We start from the raw sequence: 20,978 nt of genomic DNA on the forward strand, positions 1-20,978 counted from the left end.
GAAAGTGTATGTGCGACTAGCGCGGGATGCACTGTCTCAATTTGAGACTCTCAACTGGCACAATCATCGCTGATCAGTCCGGATCAGATGATGGCCACTCGGGCCGAGATAGTCTCGACGACTATCGCAATAACAACAACAACAACAACAACACCAACATGCACTCTGTTGTAGAACTATCGATGGGGTCAGTGGCTCCAGTGCGGTCGGCTAGGCTGGCGTCGGTGATTACTTGGCGAACGGACTCTTGTTGCGGCAGAAGCTGCAGCAGTAGCAGTAAATATGCCGACGTGGTTGACGCGCAATTGTGTTGGTGCACCCGGTATCAATCCCACTCTGGGACGTAGCGGTGAGAGCAATCGGGCCTGCGAGATTGCTCGCGTTTGCCGCGCAATCGGAATCGTAGGATTGCTCGTCCTTGCTGTTGTCTTTGCAGCGGGCTCCGTTCACAATTGAATTTGCTCAGTCGAGAGCAAGACATACTCCAATCGCTCGCAGCTACAACCCAAGCAACCACTGCTTTGGTCGAGGACACAGACTTACGATGGAAGCACCTCTCAACCTGCAGTCGGGTAAGACCATGCTTGAGCACGGCCCCGAGGCGCTCAACCGCTACCTAGCGTCATCCTTGGAGCCAGCCATCGGTAGCGAGCTGCCACAGCTGGAAGTGCGCTACAAGAACCTGTCGGTGACAGCCGACATCACCGTCACCGAGGACGTGACTGCTAAGTCGGAGATCCCGACACTGTACAACACAGTCGCGCGATCGCTGGCGCGCATGTCGCCCATGCGACGAGTGGTACGCAAGGAGGTCATCAAGAACGCGAGCGGTGTATTCAAGCCGGGTACCATCACACTGGTACTGGGCCAGCCGGGTTCCGGCAAGTCGGCGCTCATGAAGATGCTGTCGGCGCAGTTCCCCGTCGAGAGCAACATCACGGTGGAGGGCGAGATCACATACAACGGCGTGCCTCAGAAGGATGTCATCAAACGTGTGCCCCAGTTCGTCGAGTACGTGCCTCAGTCTGACAAGCACTTTGCGACGTTGACGGTCCGTGAGACGCTTGAGTACGCGCATAAATTCATTGGCGCGGGCTTGGCGGAGAAGGGTGCCGAGACCTTTACAAAGGGAACGGTGGAGCAAAATCTAGCGGCTATCGAAGCGGCCAAGGCGTACTACAAGAACTACCCGGATGTGGTGATCGGTCAGTTGGGTCTTCAGAATTGTGAGAACACCATCATTGGTAACGCGATGCTGCGCGGTGTATCTGGTGGAGAACGTAAGCGTGTGACGACGGGCGAGATGGAGTTTGGCATGAAGTACGTGAGCTTGATGGACGAGATCAGTACGGGTCTGGACAGTGCTGCGACGTACGATATCATCTGCACGCAGCGGAGTATCGCCAAGACGCTGCACAAGGCGGTGGCGATCTCTCTGCTTCAACCTGCTCCGGAAGTGTTTGAGTTGTTTGACTACATCCTCATCATGAACGAGGGCGAGGTCATGTACCACGGACCACGCGAAGCCGTGGTGCCATATTTCGAGAGTCTGGGCTTCAAATGTCCAGCAGACCGTGATATCGCCGACTACCTTCTGGATCTGGGTACGCGTATGCAGCACCAGTACGAGGTTCCACCTCCTATGGGCATGACAAAGCACCCTCGCGCTGCAAGTGAGTTCGCAGAGGCCTTTGTGAACTCCCGTGTGTATGCTGATCTGGTCGGTATGATCGAAGCTCCGATGGATCCCGAGCTGAAGAAGCACATGAATGAGTACATGGATCCGGTCAAGCAGTTCCGTCGCTCCTGGTTCAGGAACATCGGCGCTCTGAGTGTTCGTCACATGACTATTTTGTGGCGTAACAAGGCCTACGTCGCCAGTCGTGTAGTGATGACATGCTTCATGGGATTGATCTACGGAAGTACCTTCTTCGATGTCGATCCGACGGACGTGCAAGTGATGCTGGGTGTTATCTTCCAAGCTGTTCTCTTCATGTCGTTGAGTCAGGCTTCGCAGATTCCTGTCTTTATGGAGGCTCGTGAGATTTTCTACAAGCAGCGAGGTGCCAATTTCTACCAGACTTTGTCGTATGTGGTCGGCTACTCGATTGCGTTGATCCCTCCGTCACTGTTCGAGATTATTATCTTCGGTTCGCTAGTATACTGGATGTGCGGTTTCGTCGCGAATGCCGGCGCGTACATCATCTACCTGGTGCTGTTGACGTTGACGAACCTGGTTCTATCCACGTGGTTCTTCTTGCTGACGGCGCTGTGTCCGAATCTGGATATCGCCAAGCCAATGTCGACATTCTCGATCGTGTTCATCATCATCTTTGCTGGTTTCGTTCAGCCAAAGAGTGAAATTCCCGACTACCTCGTGTGGATTTACTGGATTAACCCCATCGGCTGGTGCATGCGAGCGTTGTCTGTGAACGAGTACCGTGCGTCCAAATACGACGTGTGTGAGTATGGAGGAAGGAACTACTGTTCGGAGTTCAACATGACCATGGGCGAATACTATCTGGCTCAATTTGGTGTTCCATCGAGCAAGACGTGGCTCTGGACTGGCGCTATCTTCATGTTCTTCTTCTACGTGTTCCTATTGGCGGCCAGCACGTATTTGCTGGAGTACCGTCGGTATCTGGCCCCGACCAACATCCAGTTGTTACCCAAGGAGATTGAGGATGAGGCACAGGAAGGCTACGCACTAGCCATGACGCCAAAGGCGAAGAACACGGACGACTCGAATTCAGACACGTCTCACGACGAGGTTATGGTGGCTGTACCGCGGCGTGAAAAGAACTTCACTCCCGTGTCTATCGCGTTCACGGATCTGTGGTACTCAGTTCCAAACCCGACCAACACGAAGGAAAATCTCGACTTGCTGAAGGGCATCAGCGGCTACGCGACGCCTGGTACGTTGACGGCATTGATGGGATCTACTGGTGCCGGCAAGACGACCTTGATGGACGTAATCGCTGGTCGGAAGACTGAGGGTACCATCCAGGGCAAGATCTACTTGAATGGCTACGAAGCCAACGAGCTAGCCATTCGTCGTGCAACTGGCTACTGCGAGCAAATGGATGTCCACTCGGAGGCTTCAACGATGCGTGAGGCGCTTACCTTCAGTGCCTTCCTACGTCAGGACAGCAGCATCCCGGACAGCAAGAAATACGACACGGTGGACGAGTGTTTAGACTTGCTGGACATGCACGATATTGCAGACCAGATCATTCGTGGCAGCTCGCAGGAACAGATGAAGCGTCTAACGATCGGCGTGGAGCTGGCTGCTCAACCGAGTATCCTCTTCTTGGATGAGCCAACTAGCGGTCTGGACGCACACTCTGCCAAGGTGATCATGGACGGTGTGCGTAAGGTTGCTGACAGCGGCCGTACCATCGTGTGCACTATTCACCAGCCGTCATCGGATGTCTTCTTCCTGTTCGACCATTTGATCTTGCTGAAGCGCGGTGGCCAGTCGGTGTTCGTGGGTGAGCTGGGCGAGAGGTGCCAGAAGCTGGTCAAGTATCTGGAGGCGGTTCCCGGTGTCAAGCCCTGTCCGCCGAGACAGAACCCTGCGACGTGGATGCTCGAGGTGATCGGTGCCGGCGTGAGCAATGAACGCGCCCGGGATCTGGATTTTGTGGACATTTTCTCGAAAAGTGAGGAAAAGCGTCACTTGGATGAGATGTTGCTGCAGCCTGGAATCACGACGACTTCACCCGAGTGGCCGGAGTTAAAGTTCGAGAAGAAACGCGCTTCCAAGGGCTCTACTCAGATGTACTTCTTGATGAAGCGGTTTTTCAACTTGTACTGGCGCAGTCCGGCGTTCAACCTCACCAGGTTCGGCATCGTGTTCGGTGTAGCTATCATCTGCGGTCTGTCGTTCCTGAGTGTGGACTACACGACGTACAGCGGTTTGGTCGGTGGTGTGGGTCTGGTCTTCATGTCGACCTTGTTCATGGCTATGGCTGGATTCATGGGTACGCTGCCAGTGTACTCGACGGATCGTTCAGCGTTCTACCGCGAACGTGCTGCTGAAACGTACAACTCACTGTGGTATTTCGTCGCTACGACGGTGGTGGAGATCCCGTACGTGTTTGGCCAGTCGCTGCTTTTCATCGTCATCTTTTACCCGATGGTAGGTTTCCAGGGATTCGCCACGGCGGTGTTGTACTGGGTACATGTGTCTTTGTTCGTGCTGGGCCAAATGTACTTCGCACAGCTGCTGATCCACGCGTTCCCGAGTATCGAGGTGGCTGCTGTCATGGGTGCGCTTATCAACTCGATCTTCTTGCTGTTCGCTGGTTTCAACCCGCCGGCATCGTTGATCCCCGCGGGCTACAAGTGGTTGTACACGATTGTGCCGCAGAGGTTTTCGATCTCGATTTTGTCCGCGTTGGTCTTCTGTGACTGCCCCGAGGAGCCGACATGGAACGAATCGTTGAGCGCGTACGAGAACGTGGGCTCGAACCTTGGTTGCCAACCGTTGACAGGCACGCCGGTCACACTCGCGCACACGACCGTCAAGGGCTACATCGAGTCGACGTTCAAGTACAATTACGATGACCGCTGGGCAAACTTTGGTTATGTGTTCGTGACGATCGCTATCTTCCGTATCCTGTCGATGCTATCACTGCGCTACATTAACCACACGAAGAGATAGAGGAATCAGTGTACAGAGTTTCAGCAGGAATAGCTGTCTGCAGTTGAAAAAAAGCCTTGCTAAAAGACGCTAAATAAAACAATAAGTCAAGTTTTGGAAGGGTATTTTAGAAAAGGGATGCGACGGGATTACAATAATTGTATTGGCGAAGCTGTACTACATCAACGAAGGGTAAGTCATGCTCGCTCTCCACTCATATACCGACGAAGCTATACAATTTCGCCATTTAGCTGCTATGCATTTAAATGCTGTCCTCGTGCAGTAATAGTGAGCAGTATCGTTTCCACAGATTTTTCTTGCGCATTAGCCTTTCTATAATCTCGCTTGGACAACAATAGATTGTCATACATGTACTCCAAATATGTACTGGCCAAAATAGTTGTACCAAAGATGTAACACCACCACATTTATCGCTCGTTCTCCGCTAAAAATACTCGGTAGCTAGTAAAACGTCCCTCAAAATGATGCTACAGCAATTATCTTTCATGCTTTACTAAAACGAGATCGAACAAGCAAAATGTAGCGAGTGCTATACTTGGTCAAATATCGACCAGCACATCAAAGAGTGTCCGTATCGCTCATGAAGTTTCACCGAAAGTGGTGCTAACGATGTAGTAGATAGAACTTACCGGATCAGTACGAATCGATAGAGAAACTTTTAGCTATCAGTATAAGGAGTCCGAATTGGCAAATCTGACCGCAAATTCGGACTCTACGCCGAAAGTTACCCCTTATATCTAGCTATCGTATATGGAAAGTTATCATCTTCTAGGGGTAATTGGTGCTTGAAATTTGGTACAAACATTTTTGGCCAGTACAATAATAGCTGTGCATTGCCAGCTGAAGTGCTTTAAACGTAGTCTTGAAGAGTCTTCAAGAAAATGTGTCTGCCGGTTTCGGGTAGTGTCCCCAATGGGGACACCCCATTGGCGGTTCGCCAATGCGCCGCTTAAAATTGGACATGACGCACGCTCTGGGCCAGAGCTGTTCCCAATGGGAACTTCGCATAGCACTTGGATTACTGGTCAGTGATCAGCGCACCACCGCAGCTTGACGTCGGTCGATCGTTTACAGGCTGAATTGTAGTCTGCAACGCTCGAGTGAAGCCAAGCTCGCCACATTGTGGGTATCACATGGCACACGTGCACGCGCTCAGACTGAGCCTCAGCATCCCGTCCCAGCCAACGGATCCCGTCAGATTTTCTAGTAAGATTTTAGTCGTTTCTAACAGTAAAAAAAAAGCGTAAAAAAGCGGCAGGAACTTCAACGACCGACACGACCACAACCAGCGCATTGGCCTGAGGCACGCGCCACAACGTTTCTTTCCGTAGAGGGCGTTCTAGCGAAGCGGTAAGGCCTACAGTAAACCAGGCATGTCAACGGTTAATCTACATCCTAGCAAGAACGATGTTCAGTAGAGCGTTGTGGTCGGTCTCAGTGAGCACGAACACATGGGGTGGCGAGTCTCCACGTGGGTTGTACGATCTCATTCCGCAATTTGCCAGCCACTCGACGCATCCCGGACCAAGCACTAAATCGGCATCTTCTTCTTCAAGCCTATCGTCGATGATACCTTCGGCTCGATCCACCATGTCGTCGGCAATAGCATTGGCGCTAGGTGCTGTGGCGCTTTTGTCCTCGACTGACGCTCTCACCGACCTTAAGACCGATTGGGAGGCCTACGTTAGTGTGCTCACCATTCCGGAGGTCATCGACATGACCGACGGTGGTGCCATCGATATGCAAATCGGTCGGTCGACGCACAACTGGACAGAGGATGGATCTCTTGCCGGTTCCATTTACGGCTACGCACTCAAGAACTCGACGCCAACGTCGCCTGGTCCAACCATCAAGGTTGCCAGAGGTGTACCGATCAACATCACCTGGTACAACGAGCTGGAAGCCCCGCACCTCCTTCAAGAAAGCGTCCAGTACACGCTCACGCAGCATGCGTCTGCGTGCTATCCGTACTGTGGCGTTCCTGTCGTCACGCATGTTCACGGCATGGAGTCTCCCGCAAGATTCGACGGACTCCCGTTCCTTTCCATCTACAAGAACCAGTCCCAGGAATTCGTCTACCTAAACAACCAGTCGGCGTCAACGAAAACGTACCACGATCACTCGAACGGGCTCACCCGGCTCAACACGTGGGCCGGTCTCGTGGGTGCCTACATCATCAGTGATCCAGAGTTGGAGTCGTCGCTCAATCTTAACATTGAAACCGACATTCCGCTGATTTTGACGGACCGTCTCATCAGTAACACCGGCAAGATCATGTATTCGGACGATAACTGCAACGAAGGTGCCACCTTATGGGTACCCGAGTCTTTCGGTTCGGTCAACTTGGTGAACGGTGTTGTGATGCCTTATGTCGAGATTCCACCTGCTCAGGTGCGCTTCCGCTTGGTAAATGCCGCGAATGCGCGCCACTACAACTTAACGATGCCGTTCGCGGACAAATGCCAAGTGGTGGCTACAGACTCTGGTTTTGTCGGTGAACCCAAGGCCCTGACTGAAGACCTTGTCATTTTCCCGTTCGAGCGCGTCGAATTTGTCTGTGACTTTAGCGGCGTTGAAGATGGCATGACCTACGATCTGGAGGACAAGCAAACGTCCGACCAAGCTACCCCGTACGACAACCGCGTCATGCAGTTCCGAATCCTAACGAGTTTGAAGACTGACACGATGAAGGTGAAGGAAATTCCCTCTTCGCTGACCCCATACAAGTCCCTGAAGGAATTATACGAGGCAGGGGGGAAGGAACGCACATTGATTCTCGGTGAAATGGAGACGGAGCTACTGTGCCCTACCATGAGCATTTTGCTGTACCGCTCGCAACAGGTGAACACGTCTGGCATCACCGGACACCTGCACTGTACCAAGGGTACGGTCGAGAAGTGGAACTTCCAGAACCCCACCGATGACCCTCACCCGTTCCACTGGCACTTGATCAACGCGCAATGCGGTGAGACGGAGGAAACGGTGAACACGAACCAGCTCAAGGACGTCGTTGTGATCCCGAATGCTGGTGACCGCAAACCGGATACCATTACGCAAGTTTGCTACGTAGCGTGTACGCCAGGAGACTATCTTCTCGAAGGGAACACTCGGGGTGCTAAGGAGTTTAACTTCGACACGACGGACCCGTACGTTGCTCACTGCCACATTCTCGAGCACGAAGAGAATGCCATGATGGCGTGGTTCAACATCCAGGATGTGGACGATGGCTATGCAGACGATAACGGCATCACACCCAATACGCAGATTACCAATACGGTCATTGCTACAGCCATGGGCATGAGTGTGCTGGGTGGTCTTGCTACGACGCTGTCGGTGCTTGTGATATCCGTCAACCGTCTGAATTTCCTTGCGAGCCCCTTGGCACTTTCCGTGGCTTTCGCTTTGTCGTCGGGCGTGATGTTGTTTATTGGCCTGGCAGATCTCTTTGAGGAGGCAGTGACATTCTACCGAGCCCATTACACTACCGGTAACGTGGATCCGGAGGCATACGAAAAGGGTGGATCGGCCAGTACCGGAGTCTGCGATAACACCTGCAATGGTAACGCGTATTTGACCACAGTGGCTGCATTCTTTGGTGGTGTGGTCATCATCTTGTTGGTTGAGTTCCTGGTACACTCGGTTTTCGAGAGAAAGAATGCTGCCGGTGAGAAGGCTAATGCCGTTGATGTCGGCGAGATGGAAGAAGGTGACAAGGCTGCGTTTGCTTCTCCGGTGCCTGAAAGCCCGGCTGCCGCCAACCATGAACTCCACAGCCCATCGACAGCGGAATCATCGAATCTGCTAGAACAGAACGCCGGTCAAAAGGAGGAATACCGCCGCGCCGGCGTCATGACGGGCATTGCCGTGGCCATTCACAACTTCCCTGAGGGTCTTGCTCTTTTCGTCTCGTCACTCGCTGGGCTTCGGTCGGGTATTGTGCTCTCCATCGGTATCATCCTTCACAACTTCCCGGAAGGTGTTGCTGTGGCTGCTCCTGTGTACTACGCCACTGGAAGCAAATTGGAGGCCTTCAAGTGGACGGCTTTGAGTGGAATCGCGCAGCCTTTTGGCGCTGCAATCGGATGGGCCGCGGTGTCTGGAGGAATGAGTTTTGCATTGCAGGCTTCACTCTACGGAATTGTGGCAGGAATGCTGGTTTGCATCACGGTGAAGGAGTTACTACCGGGTGCCTACAAGTTTGACCCGAGCGGCAAGGCATTCGTGGTGGCGTTCTTTAGTGGTCTGGGCATTATAGCGCTGAGCATCATGGCCTTGAAGTATGCTGGTTCGAGCTAGTTTCGCAAGTAGCCAGCCTATGTGTTGTGAACGAGACCTTCAACATTAAACAAGTGCCCCTTTTCCTACAAAAAATTCAAACGAAGACTTTGCATTATCTTTTGTTACGTCTAGTTAAAGGACTCTTAGCTCGATCCGGCGTAGTTGAGAGCAACCAGACTCAACGCAATGATGGCGATACCAATGAAGAACGACGGCACGAACAGCTTTCCGCTCGGGTCGAACTTGTAGGCACCCGGCAAAAGCTCCTTTGCGGTGATACACACCAGCATACCTGCGACGAGAGCATACAGAGTAGCTTCCAGCGAATAGCTCATGCCGCCTGAAACAGCGGCCCAACCGATGCCAGCACCAAGAACCTGAGCAAAGCCACTGATGATCGTCCACTTGAACGCTTCAGCCTTGCTTCCAGTCGCATAGTAGACGGGAGCAGCGACTGCCACACCTTCCGGGAAGTTGTGGAGAATGATACCAACCGAAAGCACAATACCCGTGCGAAGACCGGCAAGCGACGACACAAACAGCGCCAGTCCTTCCGGGAAGTTGTGAATGGCAATGGCAATGCCCGTGAGAACACCAGCACGACGGTACTCCTCCTTGACCTTCAGTTCTTCGAGAAGCGCCTCTGACTCCTGTCCTGCAGGACTGGCAAGCTCTTGACGAGCAGCGTCAACCGGAGTGCCCGGCACCGGGGAAGCAATATGCACAACACCCGCCTTCTCAGCGCCGTCGTCCGCCATCATAGCCTTTTCGCCATCCGCCTCTAAATCTGCGTTGGCCGCAGCCTTGGCAGCAGCTCTGTCCTTGCGCTCGAAAACAGAATGCACGAGCCATTCTACGAGCAGGATGATGGCCATTCCAACGAAGAAGACGCCGGTAGCGGCCAAATAGGTATTGCCGTTGCATGTGTCATCGCATACTCCAGCGGAGGTTGTGCTGCCACCGTGTTCGTAAGCTTCAGGGTCCGTAGTACCAGGAGTGAAAGCAGCACGGTAGTAGGTCAGCGCCTCCGCGTACAGGTCGGCAAAGGCAATGAAGATCATGACACCGGCAGACAACGCGAAGGCGATCGAAAGCGAGCGTGGATCAGCGAGGAACTTCAAGCGCTCCACCGAGATAACGAGCACAGACAGCGTTGTTGCAATACCACCAAGCACACTCATACCCATGGCCGTGGCAATGACAGTGTTGGTGATTTCGGTACCCGGCGTGATGCCATTATCATCGGCATAGCCGTCGTCCACGTCCATGATCTTAAACCAGCTCATCATCGCGTTTTCTTCGTGCTCGAGAATGTGGCAATGAGCAACGTAAGGCTCCGTTGTGTCAAATCCGTAATCCTTGGCGCCGCGAGTGCTGTTGGCAATGAGGTACTCGTCGGGAGTGCAGGCCACGTAGCAGACCTGGGTGATAGTATCTGAGGCACGATCGCCGGCATTCGGTATCTTGGCAACATCCTTCAGGTGGTTCGTGTCAATGGTTTCTTCTGTTTCGCCACATTGCGCGTTCACCAAGTGCCAATGGAACGGGTGCGGGTCATCCGTTGGGTTCTGAAAATTCCACTTCTCCACCGTTCCCTTGGTACAGTGAAGGCTGCCGGTGATAGTCGTCATGTTGATCTGCTGCGATCGATACATGATCATGTCGTACAGGGGGCACTGCAGAGCGGTGTCCATTTCTCCGAGGATGACCGTGCGTTCCTTTCCGCCGGCTTCGTACAGTTCCTTCAGCGACTTGTACTTGACAAGAGTCGACGGGAGCGCGCGGTACTCCATAGTATCCGTCTTGAGGCTCTCAACGACACGAATCCGCATGATGCGTTCATCATAGTCTGTAGGCTGGTCAGCCGTTTGGTTATCCTCGAGGTCGTATGTCGTACCGTTGGTGGCGTTAGTGAAGTCACAGACGAACTCGATGCGCTCGAACGGGAATAGAACGAGGTAGTCTTCGAATAACTCTGGCTTTTGAACGAAACCGGAGTCGGTCGCAACGATCTGGCACTCGTCCTGGAACGGGACAGTGATGTTGTAGTGGCGAGCGTTGGCAACGTTGATCAAGCGGAAGCGAACCTGAGCAGGCGGCACCTCAACGTACGGCATGATCACGCCGTTCACAAGGTTAACCGAGCCGAAGGACTCGGGCACCCACTTCGTCGAGCCGGCATTGCAGTTGTCGTCCGAGTACAAAAGCTCACCCGTCGTATTGATCAGACGGTCGGTCAGTACCAACGGAATGTCCGTTTCAATGTCCATGTTGATCGACGCCTCCAGCTCGTCATCGGTAATGATGTAGGCACCCATGAGACCAGCCCACGTGTTGAGACGTGTGAGTCCATTGGAGTGATCGTGGTACAGCTTGGTGGACGCAGACTGGTTGTTGTAGTAGTGGAAAACCTGTGACTGGTTCTTGTAGATAGACCGGTATGGCAACCCGTCATATTCAGGTGGCGACTCTAGTCCGTGAACATGCGTCACAACAGGCACACCGCAATACGGATAGCATGCAGACTCGACGTTGTTGAGCGAGTCCTCGACTGAGTTCTGAAACAGGTGCGGTTGGGACAGCTCGTTGTACCAGGTAATGGTGATCGGTACGCCTTTAGCGACCTTGATGGTCGGACCGGGCATGGTGGGCGTCGAGTTCTTGAGCGCGTAGCCGTAGATGTCACCGGAGATGGAGCCGTCCTCCGTCCAGTTATGCGTGGCACGGCCGATCTGCATGTCGATGGCACCTCCAGCGGTCAGGTCGATGACCTCCGGAATGGGCAACTCGCTGACATAGGCGTCCCAATCGGTCTTGAGGTTCGTTAACGCTTCAGTCGGGGCCAAAACGACGACTGCCACAGCTGCCGACAGTGCGGTGTGAGCCAACATTGCTGCTTCGATGTGACCGAGTGCGCAGAAGCCCGCGAATTGCAGAATGGCACAAGAAGCGAGACTCGTCGGGCAGAACGTGGGTGGTGCTAGGCAACCATCGGATATGTTTTCGCCGGCCTGCGTGCAATAAAATGCACTGTAACACTGTCCGAGTTAATCCGGGTGCTAACGAGCTTGAGCACGGCCACCTGCAACGGATGTTGAAGCTATAACAAAGCGGTAACCTCTGAATAAGTCGATGCAATCGACTTTTAAAGTCTTCAATGATATGAAATCAAAAGACATACATCGGCATCTCCTTTTAGAGCCTGCAATAATGAGTTTTCGAGCTGAGTCGCTGAGAATCCAATATCGAGGGATCAGCAGTTTGTACAGAGCGATACAAACACCAAAAAGCTCACGCGGTCGGTGCTCCGGCTCAGGCGCACCGTCCACAGTCTACAGACCCGCTCGACGCGTGGACCAGGCCAATCATATCGAAGACCACAGCTGAATGGAAGCGAGGCATCCGTCCCGTTTGGTTCAGATTTGCATGTCTGGCCCTCTCTGCGCCGCTTGCAGAGATGATCCACCGTGAGAGTCGATTCGATTGAATCAATCGATTGATCCGTGCGAATGATTGCCATGCCATGGCAATCATCAGGGATGACACTCGGTCGCGTGAGCCCACAAGTAAGCCTTTGGCAATTGCAATTGTAGATTTTTTTTTCATTCATCTGAATCGTTATAACGATTGCATCTTTACGTGTGTAGTTTAGTTTCCTCTGCGGATTGCAGCGGTCTTCGACATCGCGTCTGCGCTTGCGAAAAACTTACCGGTAGTCGACCAAGCATGAGCGATTTGACAGAGCCAGATATATGAGCCAGGCGCAGTTAAAAGTGCAACGAGCGGTTCTGTCGGTGCTATTATAGCGTGGTGCTGCTGCTTTTATTAATACCATAGTTTTGCAAAGCCTTGGTAGCTAAATGGGTGGCATCTCCGCCACGTTCAGTCATTCGGGTGTGTCAAGCTTCAGGCTGATCCATCCGCTTCAAGATACATGAACTGTACAATAGTATCCCAGATGCACGCTGCACTGTAGTGACTGCAGTAGCGTGGCCTATTACCGATGCTAGCAACAGCCACACTGTGGTCCACAGCGATGCACCACAAGCGTGTACCCGGCTTTCACTGGGCCAAGTGGGCGAAAGCAGGAGATCTACGACCTAGTGGAGGAAGGCACGCGCTCGGCTGCGAACAGTTTGGGATAGTCACCACACAAGATCGTCACGCCGTTTATCACGTTTACCGGTACCTTGTCGGTGACTGTCACGGATCTCCCAATCGTTTGGTGCAGATCCGGACATCTTTTCGTTGGTGTCGGTGTGATGCGGGCAGAACTGAAATCCCGACGTGAAAGACATATACTTCAAGTAATAGGGAGCGCGACTGAAGGTGAACCGTGCTGCAGACTACGATAGAGATCGATGATCTCGTTTTGCCAGTATTCCCAGCACGCTACAGGCTGTCTTCTTCTAGAAAAAGCATACATGTATTTAACTTGTGAATACTGTACGTGCACAATGTCCACGTCGTCTGGTGATTGCTTTGTTCCTCGTCTCACGGCTCAGTAACCTGCTCGGTCGCTGCACAATTCGTCCACGTGATCGAGCGCAGTGGAGCGGTACATCATGTTAACTAGATGTAGATGTATATTGTGGTACTGTAGCAGCATTTCATTGGATTCGAGGTTGGCGTATCGTGTCCTTAGTGTCGTGGATGCAATTTCTTGACCAATAGGAAGGAAGTCGGCTATCAAAGCACAAACGCCTCGAGACTTGAATGCCTAACTGCCACCAGCACTACCAAGCGTAAGAGGCAACCTGAAAAATATTGCTTTAACTTGGGTCTCTTATAGATGCTGTTTTAGCCTCGATTGACAAACGGGGACGTAATTTAGATATTTTACATTTCATTGTGCGCTATATGCAGGGATCCCGAAAAATAAAAACGCCGAAAAATATTGCTTTAACTTGGGTCTCTTATAGATGCTGCTTTAGAAAAAAGCGAGGAAGTTTCATATATCCTGAGAAACGGGGACGTGACCTAATTTAATATGTAATTTATGTTCCACTTTTCATAATTTACTTGAGCACCAACCAAACAACCCTCCAACAATCTGGCTGCAGCAGCACAAACTCCACATATCACTTTGCAATTTGCCGTCTTTCTGTTTACAACCTTCCTTAGCGATGTCCGACAATCTCCTGGTCTCTACTCCCCCAAGATCAACCTTTTCGCCGAAGCAGATAGCTTGCTTCTATTTCAAGTCTTGCCTCGACGAGGAAGGGGAGGCTACCGGTTACTACATGTGCAAAACCTGCCGGAAGTGCCACAAGCACACGCCCAAGACTGGGTACACCAGCTTGGTGCCCCACGTGAGGACGGCTCACCCCAACTACGTGAGCGACATGCTGGACGCAAGCGTCGCGGCGTCGGGGACACTTCTGCCCTGGGTGAGCCAGAAGGCCTCCAACCGCTTCTCCTCGTTTCCACGGCCTTAGTCACAGTCTCCATGGTTGACGTGAGTGTTTCCACCGAAATAGGATTTAATTTTGTGTACCTGTACATAAACAGATACGGTAAGTTACAAATGTACACGCGGGAATATATGAGAGGATTACTTACTGGCGGGCTTCCTTGGACTCGCAGAAGGAGAGCAGAAGGTTGGCCGCCACCACCCAATGCAAAAGCCATCGGGGATGAGATGCCCGAGCAATTCGGTCTCATCCTCGATGGCTGGAGCCATGGTACGGAGCACTACTTAACCGTCTATGGCTGCTACGAGGTGGCGACGGGGCCGCAGTACCCTCTGCTGTCGCTGGCTCCGGTAATGGACGAGCCTGACGATCAGCTGAATACCGAAGGACATCTGCTGGCCATTTCCCTATTCCTGCCGTTTTTTTGGGAAGACGACTAGCAACTGCTTGTTTTTGGTCGGCGACAACTGCGCCGCCAACAAACGGCTTGCCAATCTTCTAGGCGTGTCGCTTATTGGCTGCGCTAGTCATCGACTTAACCTTGTGGTGCGTGACTATCTGAAGCCGTTCGAAGAAAGTCTCGACCAAGTTCAGCAACTGGTGCGGAAGTTACGCACACTGAAGCAGGTCGCCCAACTTAGGTATTTTTAGATTTTGTACATCGTTATGTAATTTTAACTTTTTATATGTTTTTTTTAAAATTCAGAACGAAAACGCCATTGGCCGCTGTTCTGCGACAGGACACACGCTGATCGTCGACTTTTTCTATGATCCAACGTTATTTTCGACTGCGGGAATTTCTTTCGGCTGACGGCGACAAACTGGCAGACTACCTGCCGTCCCGCGCAACTCACCGCAAGCTCGACGAGCTTCTGGCCAGCCTTTGCGACGTGGAGTCCGTGTCCAAGCGACTTCAAGCTGACGGGCTGACGATGTTGGACGCTCGAGACCTCTGTGACGGCCTCGTGGAGATCCAGCCCTCATTTTCCAAGTGCCAGGGTAAGCGCAGATATACTTCCATTGATTCTCTGATATTTAAGTAATTTGTGTATTTCCATGTTGTTTCTGTAAATTAGCTGCTAATGCAGACATTGTACACTCTGTTATATTCGAACAGGCTGCCTGTAAAGTGCTGGCGGGGCGTGCAGTATCGCTTACGGACGAAGAAACCGACATTCTTGAGCCTTTTAAGCGATGCACGGTGAGCAATACTGAGGTGCAGGCTACACGCAAGGAAGGATTCGCCGATCGCATCCTCAAGCGGCGCAAGGTGAGCGCAGAGCCAGCGAGTTACGCGCTATTGGGAGCCATTCCACCCACGTCGAACATTGTTGAGAGGCTCTTCAGTGTAGCGCGGTCTGTGCTACGGCACGAGCGTCACCGTCTATCTCCAATGATGCTGGAGATGATCTTTTCTTAAAGGCCAACGGCAGCTACTGGAACGTTGCTACAATGGACCAGTGCTGTAACTGACTACGTCAGTACACTTGATGAGAGTTACGGCAACCGCCATCTGATATTCTTCTATCCAACACGGAAGTTTTTGATTTTTCTCTACTGCTATTACTGCGTTATTTAATTGTTATGGTGGTGGCAATCAAAGAAGTATGTATTTCAGCATTGATGCTACGATATATATATATATATATAATATTTTCGGGAACCCTGGCTATATGTACTACCATGCGGCGATGAGCGTTGATAAACATGATCGTCTAGCTACATGTAGATTTGTCCTATACTTACGGTATACTGGAACGGGGCATCAGTATAGCCTATCAAACAAAAACGCTCGAACCAATACTGGCTTCCAGCCACTCAACGACAACGCTCGGAGAACTTTCGATGAAAATGTCACTTGCCGTCGGATGGCATTCAGATCTCTCGAAATATTTTCCATGGTTTTCTCTTTCAAAGATTTTCTGAAAACGTCATAAAGCACTTTTCCTGAAAAAAATTCTTGCCTTGACTGCTCATAGCGGCCTACAATAATAATAAAAGATCAATCGTGGTCCGAAACCCAATGCGCACTTTTTCCTATACAAAGTACTTTTTATACAAAAAACCATTTTATTACGATCGTCTCCACTATGTACGTTATATGTGGTCCACACATCACCGAATTTACCACAATCCCGAAAATAGATCCGAATTTGTGACGACCAGTGCTTTTGGCATGACGCACAAGCGAATCTGAATTGACCATGAGCGCGAGCAAAGAGGACGTGAAGCAGCGACAGGTGATCGTGATCCTGGAGCAGGCAGCGCTACCAGTATAGCCTACCTAATACGAAGTGTCCCTCCAGTCACTTCGTATTACTGCTTTTCGCAAAGACACATTCTTAAAAAGTGCTTTTTAAATGAAAGCAATAGAAACGAGAGAAAGCATAATTTATTTTTAATACAAAATAAATAAAAAACATTTATTTTAATTACTTTAAATGATTTGTGTTTTAGTCTCGAGTGAATTTGCATCACTTTCATTCGACAGGGTTGGAGCAACGAGAACGAACATGGGCCTGCAGGAGAAGATCAACGCCAACCCGACGGTATACGCGGTGGCCACACCGGCGCGCAAGAAATTTGACGTGGACGAGGCGCTTGACGAGGACGTCGCTGACCCGTTCGACTCCGATGAGGTCTTCGGTGAGTTTGCCAGACAAGCAACTGCTTCCGAGATTGCCGAAGTGTTAAACAAAACGTAAATGCTTATTTATTATGGACAGAAATCCTTCGACACATCAACGACCCAGAGCACCCTCTGACGTTGGAGCAACTCAAGGTCATGTCGCTCGAGAACATTCATGTGGATGATGCCAACTCGCGCATTAAAATCTACTTCACGCCCACGATTCCACACTGCAGGTAACCAACCAATGATTTATTTATTACTGGTATTTGCTTAATATGTATTATTTGACTTGTAATAGTATGGCGACACTGATCGGACTGTGCCTTCGCGTGAAGCTGCTGCGCTCGCTACCGCCGCGTTTCAAGGTGGACATTCTCATTACGCCGGGCACGCACTCGTCCGAGGCGGCTGTGAACAAACAGCTCAACGACAAGGAGCGTGTAGCCGCTGCGCTCGAGAACTCGCACCTGCTCACAGTTGTGAACAAGTGCATTGCGCACACGGACAAGTGAAGAGGAAGCGATCTGTCAGCTTTGAAAACCTAAGCAGTTTGTGAAGGCCCAAAAGTTGGGATACATATGATATTTGTTCACTGAAAAAAAAAGAATTATTGTGGACACTGACTGTAGATATTTTGCTGTCGAGACCGGATCATGCGATTGACAGCAGCGAGGCGCTCGAGTAGTTGTTCGCGCTCGTCAAGAAGGTGGTTAATGTCGAGATTGGACTTTTCCTCATCCTTGGGTGGGAAGAGATCGCTAGCGCTGGCATCGTTTCCAAACAGGTCTAATACTTCTTTGGAGTCTTCTAATGTTAACACCTCGCAGGACTCAAACAATGAAGATGGCGGTAGGTGCTTATCGATGCTATTTGCAACGACTCCGCTGGTGCTGGGACGTTCTGATCTGCGTTGTCGAGGAGTCATACTAGCAAGAGCTGGCTGAGCTGTCTTCACTCGTTTTTCGAAGTTGGATGCGTCGCGTTCTAACTGTGAAAGTGCTTCTGGTACCGCGAGTCCTGCCGTAGTCATCGGTCGGTTTTCATCAGAGGCATGAGCCTTCCGGAATGCAGCACTAAGCACTCGCATCTCATCCTCAAAATCATTTTCCCAGCGTTCTCGTTCGGTCTGGTACACTTTTTTATCATCTTGAATGCGTTCGAGTAGATCTTTCCGGGCACTGGCAGCGATTCGCAACAACTCCATCCTGCGTTGTTGATTTAGACGACGTAATTGCTCCGCCTTCCGTTTACGCATTGATTCGTCATTTGCTACTCGTTCACATTCAGTTTGTTCACGAAGTTTATCCTGTCGTTGTTTGCTTTCTCGATAGAGTGCTTCTCTCTTCTGTTGACGCTGCTGTTGGCGCTGCTCTTTGCTTACAGACACGGTTTTACTGAAGAATCCTTTCAGAATTGGTGCTGCGTCCTGCACATTAATCTCCGAGTCGGTATCTTCACAACTCCCACGCGAGTATGTACCAATTGTAGTCACTCGAGTCCTCATCACATCTTCTTCATCGCTTTCGTGATCATAATATCGCGGTCTCACTTTGTGCACGACAGTACTAGAACATTTTCTGCGACCATTGCTCTGCCGCAGACTGTCACCACGGCGATATCCAGAGCCATTTGAGAGCCAGCGAGATCTATCTGGAAGGTTGTCATCACTATCGTCTAGTGCGATATCACAAGTCACGCTTGGACACGGATCGAACGTTGATACTACTGAAGAAGTGCTGGGTAGATTGGTTGAACTGCTGAAGGCTCTCTCCGACGCAACTTGACGCAGTGTTGATTGACCGATGAAGGGTGTGGGAGTTGTGCGCGGTAACTCTGTTTCCTGCAAGGACATTCGGCCTTCCGAGGTCCTGCTAGTGTCACTTTGGACCATACCGACAGGTGTCACTTGAGTGCTACGAGAACCGCCGAGTTTCTTCCCTCCCGAGAAAATCCGAGAGCTCATGGCTAGGGAGACTTTGGACATCCACGATTCCTGCCGAACTCTGGTCTCCTGCTCGCTACACTCGCTCTGACTGCGAGTTTGAGCGGGGTCGACAGCATTGAAATCCGAGACTGTGTCATCGACGAAGCTGTTGGTAGTTTTCCGCTTGCGTCGCCATTCTGTCATGACGGACTGGGCCACAGCCACTGCGACGACCTGAGGTTGGTATTTGCCGCGTGGTTCACTCTGCTGTCCAATTTAATCCCTCGACGTCGCACAACGGTGCGAGATAGAAGAAACCTTGCCTAAATAGCTCGTCCTCGATGCCCCACCCCGCATGAAAGACACAAACTTAAATAGCTTTAGCGTTTCCTGAACATGTTGATCGCTTTTAGCTGACAGCATTTACGCTAGCACCGTAGAGTATTATTTGTTTTTTAACTCAGTACAGGGGTGCAAGTACAATTTTTTTTGTCAACTCAGAACTGCAGCTTCAACGTGAGCATGCAAACCCACCCTTTCATCCGCTTCAAAATTTGAAGATCAAAGTTAGGAAGCGCAAAACGCCATTTGCGTTTACAATACGGAGCTTACATTGCTGGAGGATGTAGCCTCTCATGTTAAATAACAGAATCTGTGCTGCTAGCAACTGGGATATCGCCCTCAGGGTATTCTGCCGCGTACGTCCACCACCACCACTGTCACATTGTCCATTGTGCCGAGCTCCACGGCGCGGTCTGCCAACATGCTGGCCATTTCCTGGACGTTGAGCCACGGATTGTTCCTGATGGATATCAAACACAAATCAAAAGTCAGTCCAGTTGCCTCGACTTCTCAGCCAGAACTATCCAATCTCGTCTCACCTGATACAAGAGGCCACCTGCTCATTCGTCAGTACGTCCCACAGGCCATCCGACGCCATTACAATGTACTCATCTTCTCGATGTAACTCGTGAACTGTGACTTCCGGGTCCGCGATGACGAGTTGACTCAGCTCGGCGTCTCCGAACGCTCGTGCGACTGCCAGACGCCCATTCACACGAGCTACGCCCTTCACATAGAGCACCATCCCTCCTTGTTCCTCAATGCGTAGCTTCTCCTGATCATTCGAGGCTTTATGATCCGTCGTCAGCTGCGTTACTTGAGCCACTTTATCTCTCTTTGCCACCATAATGGCTCGACAATCTCCAGTGTTACTCAGCACGAATGTATTGCCTCGAATCAACAGTGTTACGGCTGTAGCGCCTCCTTCACAATGTCCGTCCTTCTCGCGCTTTAAAATCTCCTCATTAATCGCCATACTGGCGGAATGGCATGCAGCGGCCAAGTCGCTCTTGTACTCTGGAGCTGCAAGAATATACACGGGAAACAGCAGTGCCAAAAGCGACGAAGCTCTCGCTCCACCATGTCCGTCATAAACGCCAAAGAATTGTGTATCCTCGCTCGCCCGGCCGTGTTTCAGCAGATTTCGGACCTTAAGCGCCGGAGCACGGCCTTCCACCACGAAGTTCTCGAGCACGCGCCCCTTTAGCAAATCTCCAAAGAACGGAGGCACCGAGCGCGGCGCCACCTCTAGCAAGCCACGACCATACAGATCCAGGTTGTCAATAGCGCGGAAGCGATCTTCGTTGCCCAGTCTGGCGCCGTTGCGCGTGCACACGCCGAAGCTGTGCGCCTTGTGAACGTTGAAGGCGATCTCTGGATCCACGGCTCCAATGGCCATCTCTGGCTGCGTCGACGTGCGTCGCAGCGTGGCCGCGGAGGACGTGCCGCCTCGAACGCTCTGCACATGGCTGGGCTGATCGACCGCCACGGATACAGCCGAGGAGCGGCGCAGGAAGCGCGCCAGCCGACGCCCGAAGAAGTTCGAGCGCTCGGCCTTGGCGAATTCCTCCGAGCCGATGACGCTACGACGAGGACTCCCAGGACTGCGACCCAGGAGCATCAATGCTGCAGCTAATTGCTCTGTGCCCAACGGTTGAGCTTGAATTATGCGGAGCTGTTCCTGCCCTCGTGCCTGTTTGGCTGCAACAGCAACATGCAAAA

At 51.6% G+C, this 20,978-nt stretch overlaps 7 protein-coding genes across 9 annotated transcripts; 4 read left to right on the top strand and 3 right to left on the bottom strand.

Annotated features, from left to right (window-relative positions):
- The first annotated feature begins 460 nt into the window (after positions 1–460).
- On the top strand, positions 461–4,848 carry PPTG_02543 (hypothetical protein). Its single transcript, XM_008893667.1, has one exon. The coding sequence runs from the start codon at positions 545–547 to the stop codon at positions 4,664–4,666; it is 4,122 nt and encodes a 1,373-aa protein (XP_008891915.1). The 5' UTR covers positions 461–544; the 3' UTR covers positions 4,667–4,848.
- Positions 4,849–5,995: 1,147 nt separating this feature from the next.
- PPTG_02544 (hypothetical protein) lies at positions 5,996–9,063 on the top strand. The gene has a single exon (XM_008893668.1). It carries the CDS (start codon positions 6,074–6,076, stop codon positions 8,960–8,962), a length of 2,889 nt encoding a protein of 962 aa, XP_008891916.1. The 5' UTR covers positions 5,996–6,073; the 3' UTR covers positions 8,963–9,063.
- PPTG_02545 (hypothetical protein) lies at positions 9,018–12,050 on the bottom strand. Its single transcript, XM_008893669.1, has one exon. It carries the CDS (start codon positions 11,833–11,835, stop codon positions 9,088–9,090), a length of 2,748 nt encoding a protein of 915 aa, XP_008891917.1. The 5' UTR covers positions 11,836–12,050; the 3' UTR covers positions 9,018–9,087.
- A 2,535-nt stretch (positions 12,051–14,585) lies between these two features.
- PPTG_20946 (hypothetical protein) lies at positions 14,586–15,778 on the top strand (the record flags this gene model as incomplete). Its single annotated transcript, XM_008894373.1, has 5 exons — positions 14,586–14,708; positions 14,791–14,985; positions 15,065–15,086; positions 15,187–15,357; positions 15,435–15,778. The coding sequence occupies 5 exons, from the start codon at positions 14,586–14,588 to the stop codon at positions 15,776–15,778; spliced, it is 855 nt and encodes a 284-aa protein (XP_008892621.1).
- A 1,041-nt stretch (positions 15,779–16,819) lies between these two features.
- PPTG_02548 (hypothetical protein) lies at positions 16,820–18,086 on the top strand. Its single transcript, XM_008893670.1, has 3 exons — positions 16,820–17,004; positions 17,085–17,223; positions 17,289–18,086. Exons 1-3 carry the CDS (start codon positions 16,872–16,874, stop codon positions 17,500–17,502), a joined length of 486 nt encoding a protein of 161 aa, XP_008891918.1. The 5' UTR covers positions 16,820–16,871; the 3' UTR covers positions 17,503–18,086.
- Positions 17,551–19,300, bottom strand: PPTG_02549 (hypothetical protein). The gene has a single exon (XM_008893671.1). It carries the CDS (start codon positions 19,116–19,118, stop codon positions 17,598–17,600), a length of 1,521 nt encoding a protein of 506 aa, XP_008891919.1. The 5' UTR covers positions 19,119–19,300; the 3' UTR covers positions 17,551–17,597.
- PPTG_02550 (hypothetical protein) lies at positions 19,285–20,971 on the bottom strand. 3 transcript variants are annotated; one of them, XM_008893673.1, is made up of 3 exons: positions 19,796–20,971; positions 19,527–19,716; positions 19,285–19,459 (listed from the first exon to the last, which is right to left on the bottom strand). In XM_008893673.1, the coding sequence occupies exons 1-2, from the start codon at positions 20,875–20,877 to the stop codon at positions 19,596–19,598; spliced, it is 1,203 nt and encodes a 400-aa protein (XP_008891921.1). In that variant the 5' UTR covers positions 20,878–20,971; the 3' UTR covers positions 19,285–19,459; positions 19,527–19,595. The 3 variants fall into 3 exon arrangements, with proteins under 3 accessions (XP_008891921.1, XP_008891920.1, XP_008891922.1); XM_008893672.1 differs by having other exon boundaries at positions 19,285–19,716; XM_008893674.1 differs by having other exon boundaries at positions 19,527–20,971.
- Positions 20,972–20,978: the final 7 nt, after the last annotated feature.

The sequence above is a fragment of the Phytophthora parasitica genome (genome assembly GCF_000247585.1).
Source record: "Phytophthora parasitica INRA-310 unplaced genomic scaffold supercont2.2, whole genome shotgun sequence".
NCBI classification, from domain to species: Eukaryota; Oomycota; class Peronosporomycetes; order Peronosporales; family Peronosporaceae; genus Phytophthora; species Phytophthora nicotianae.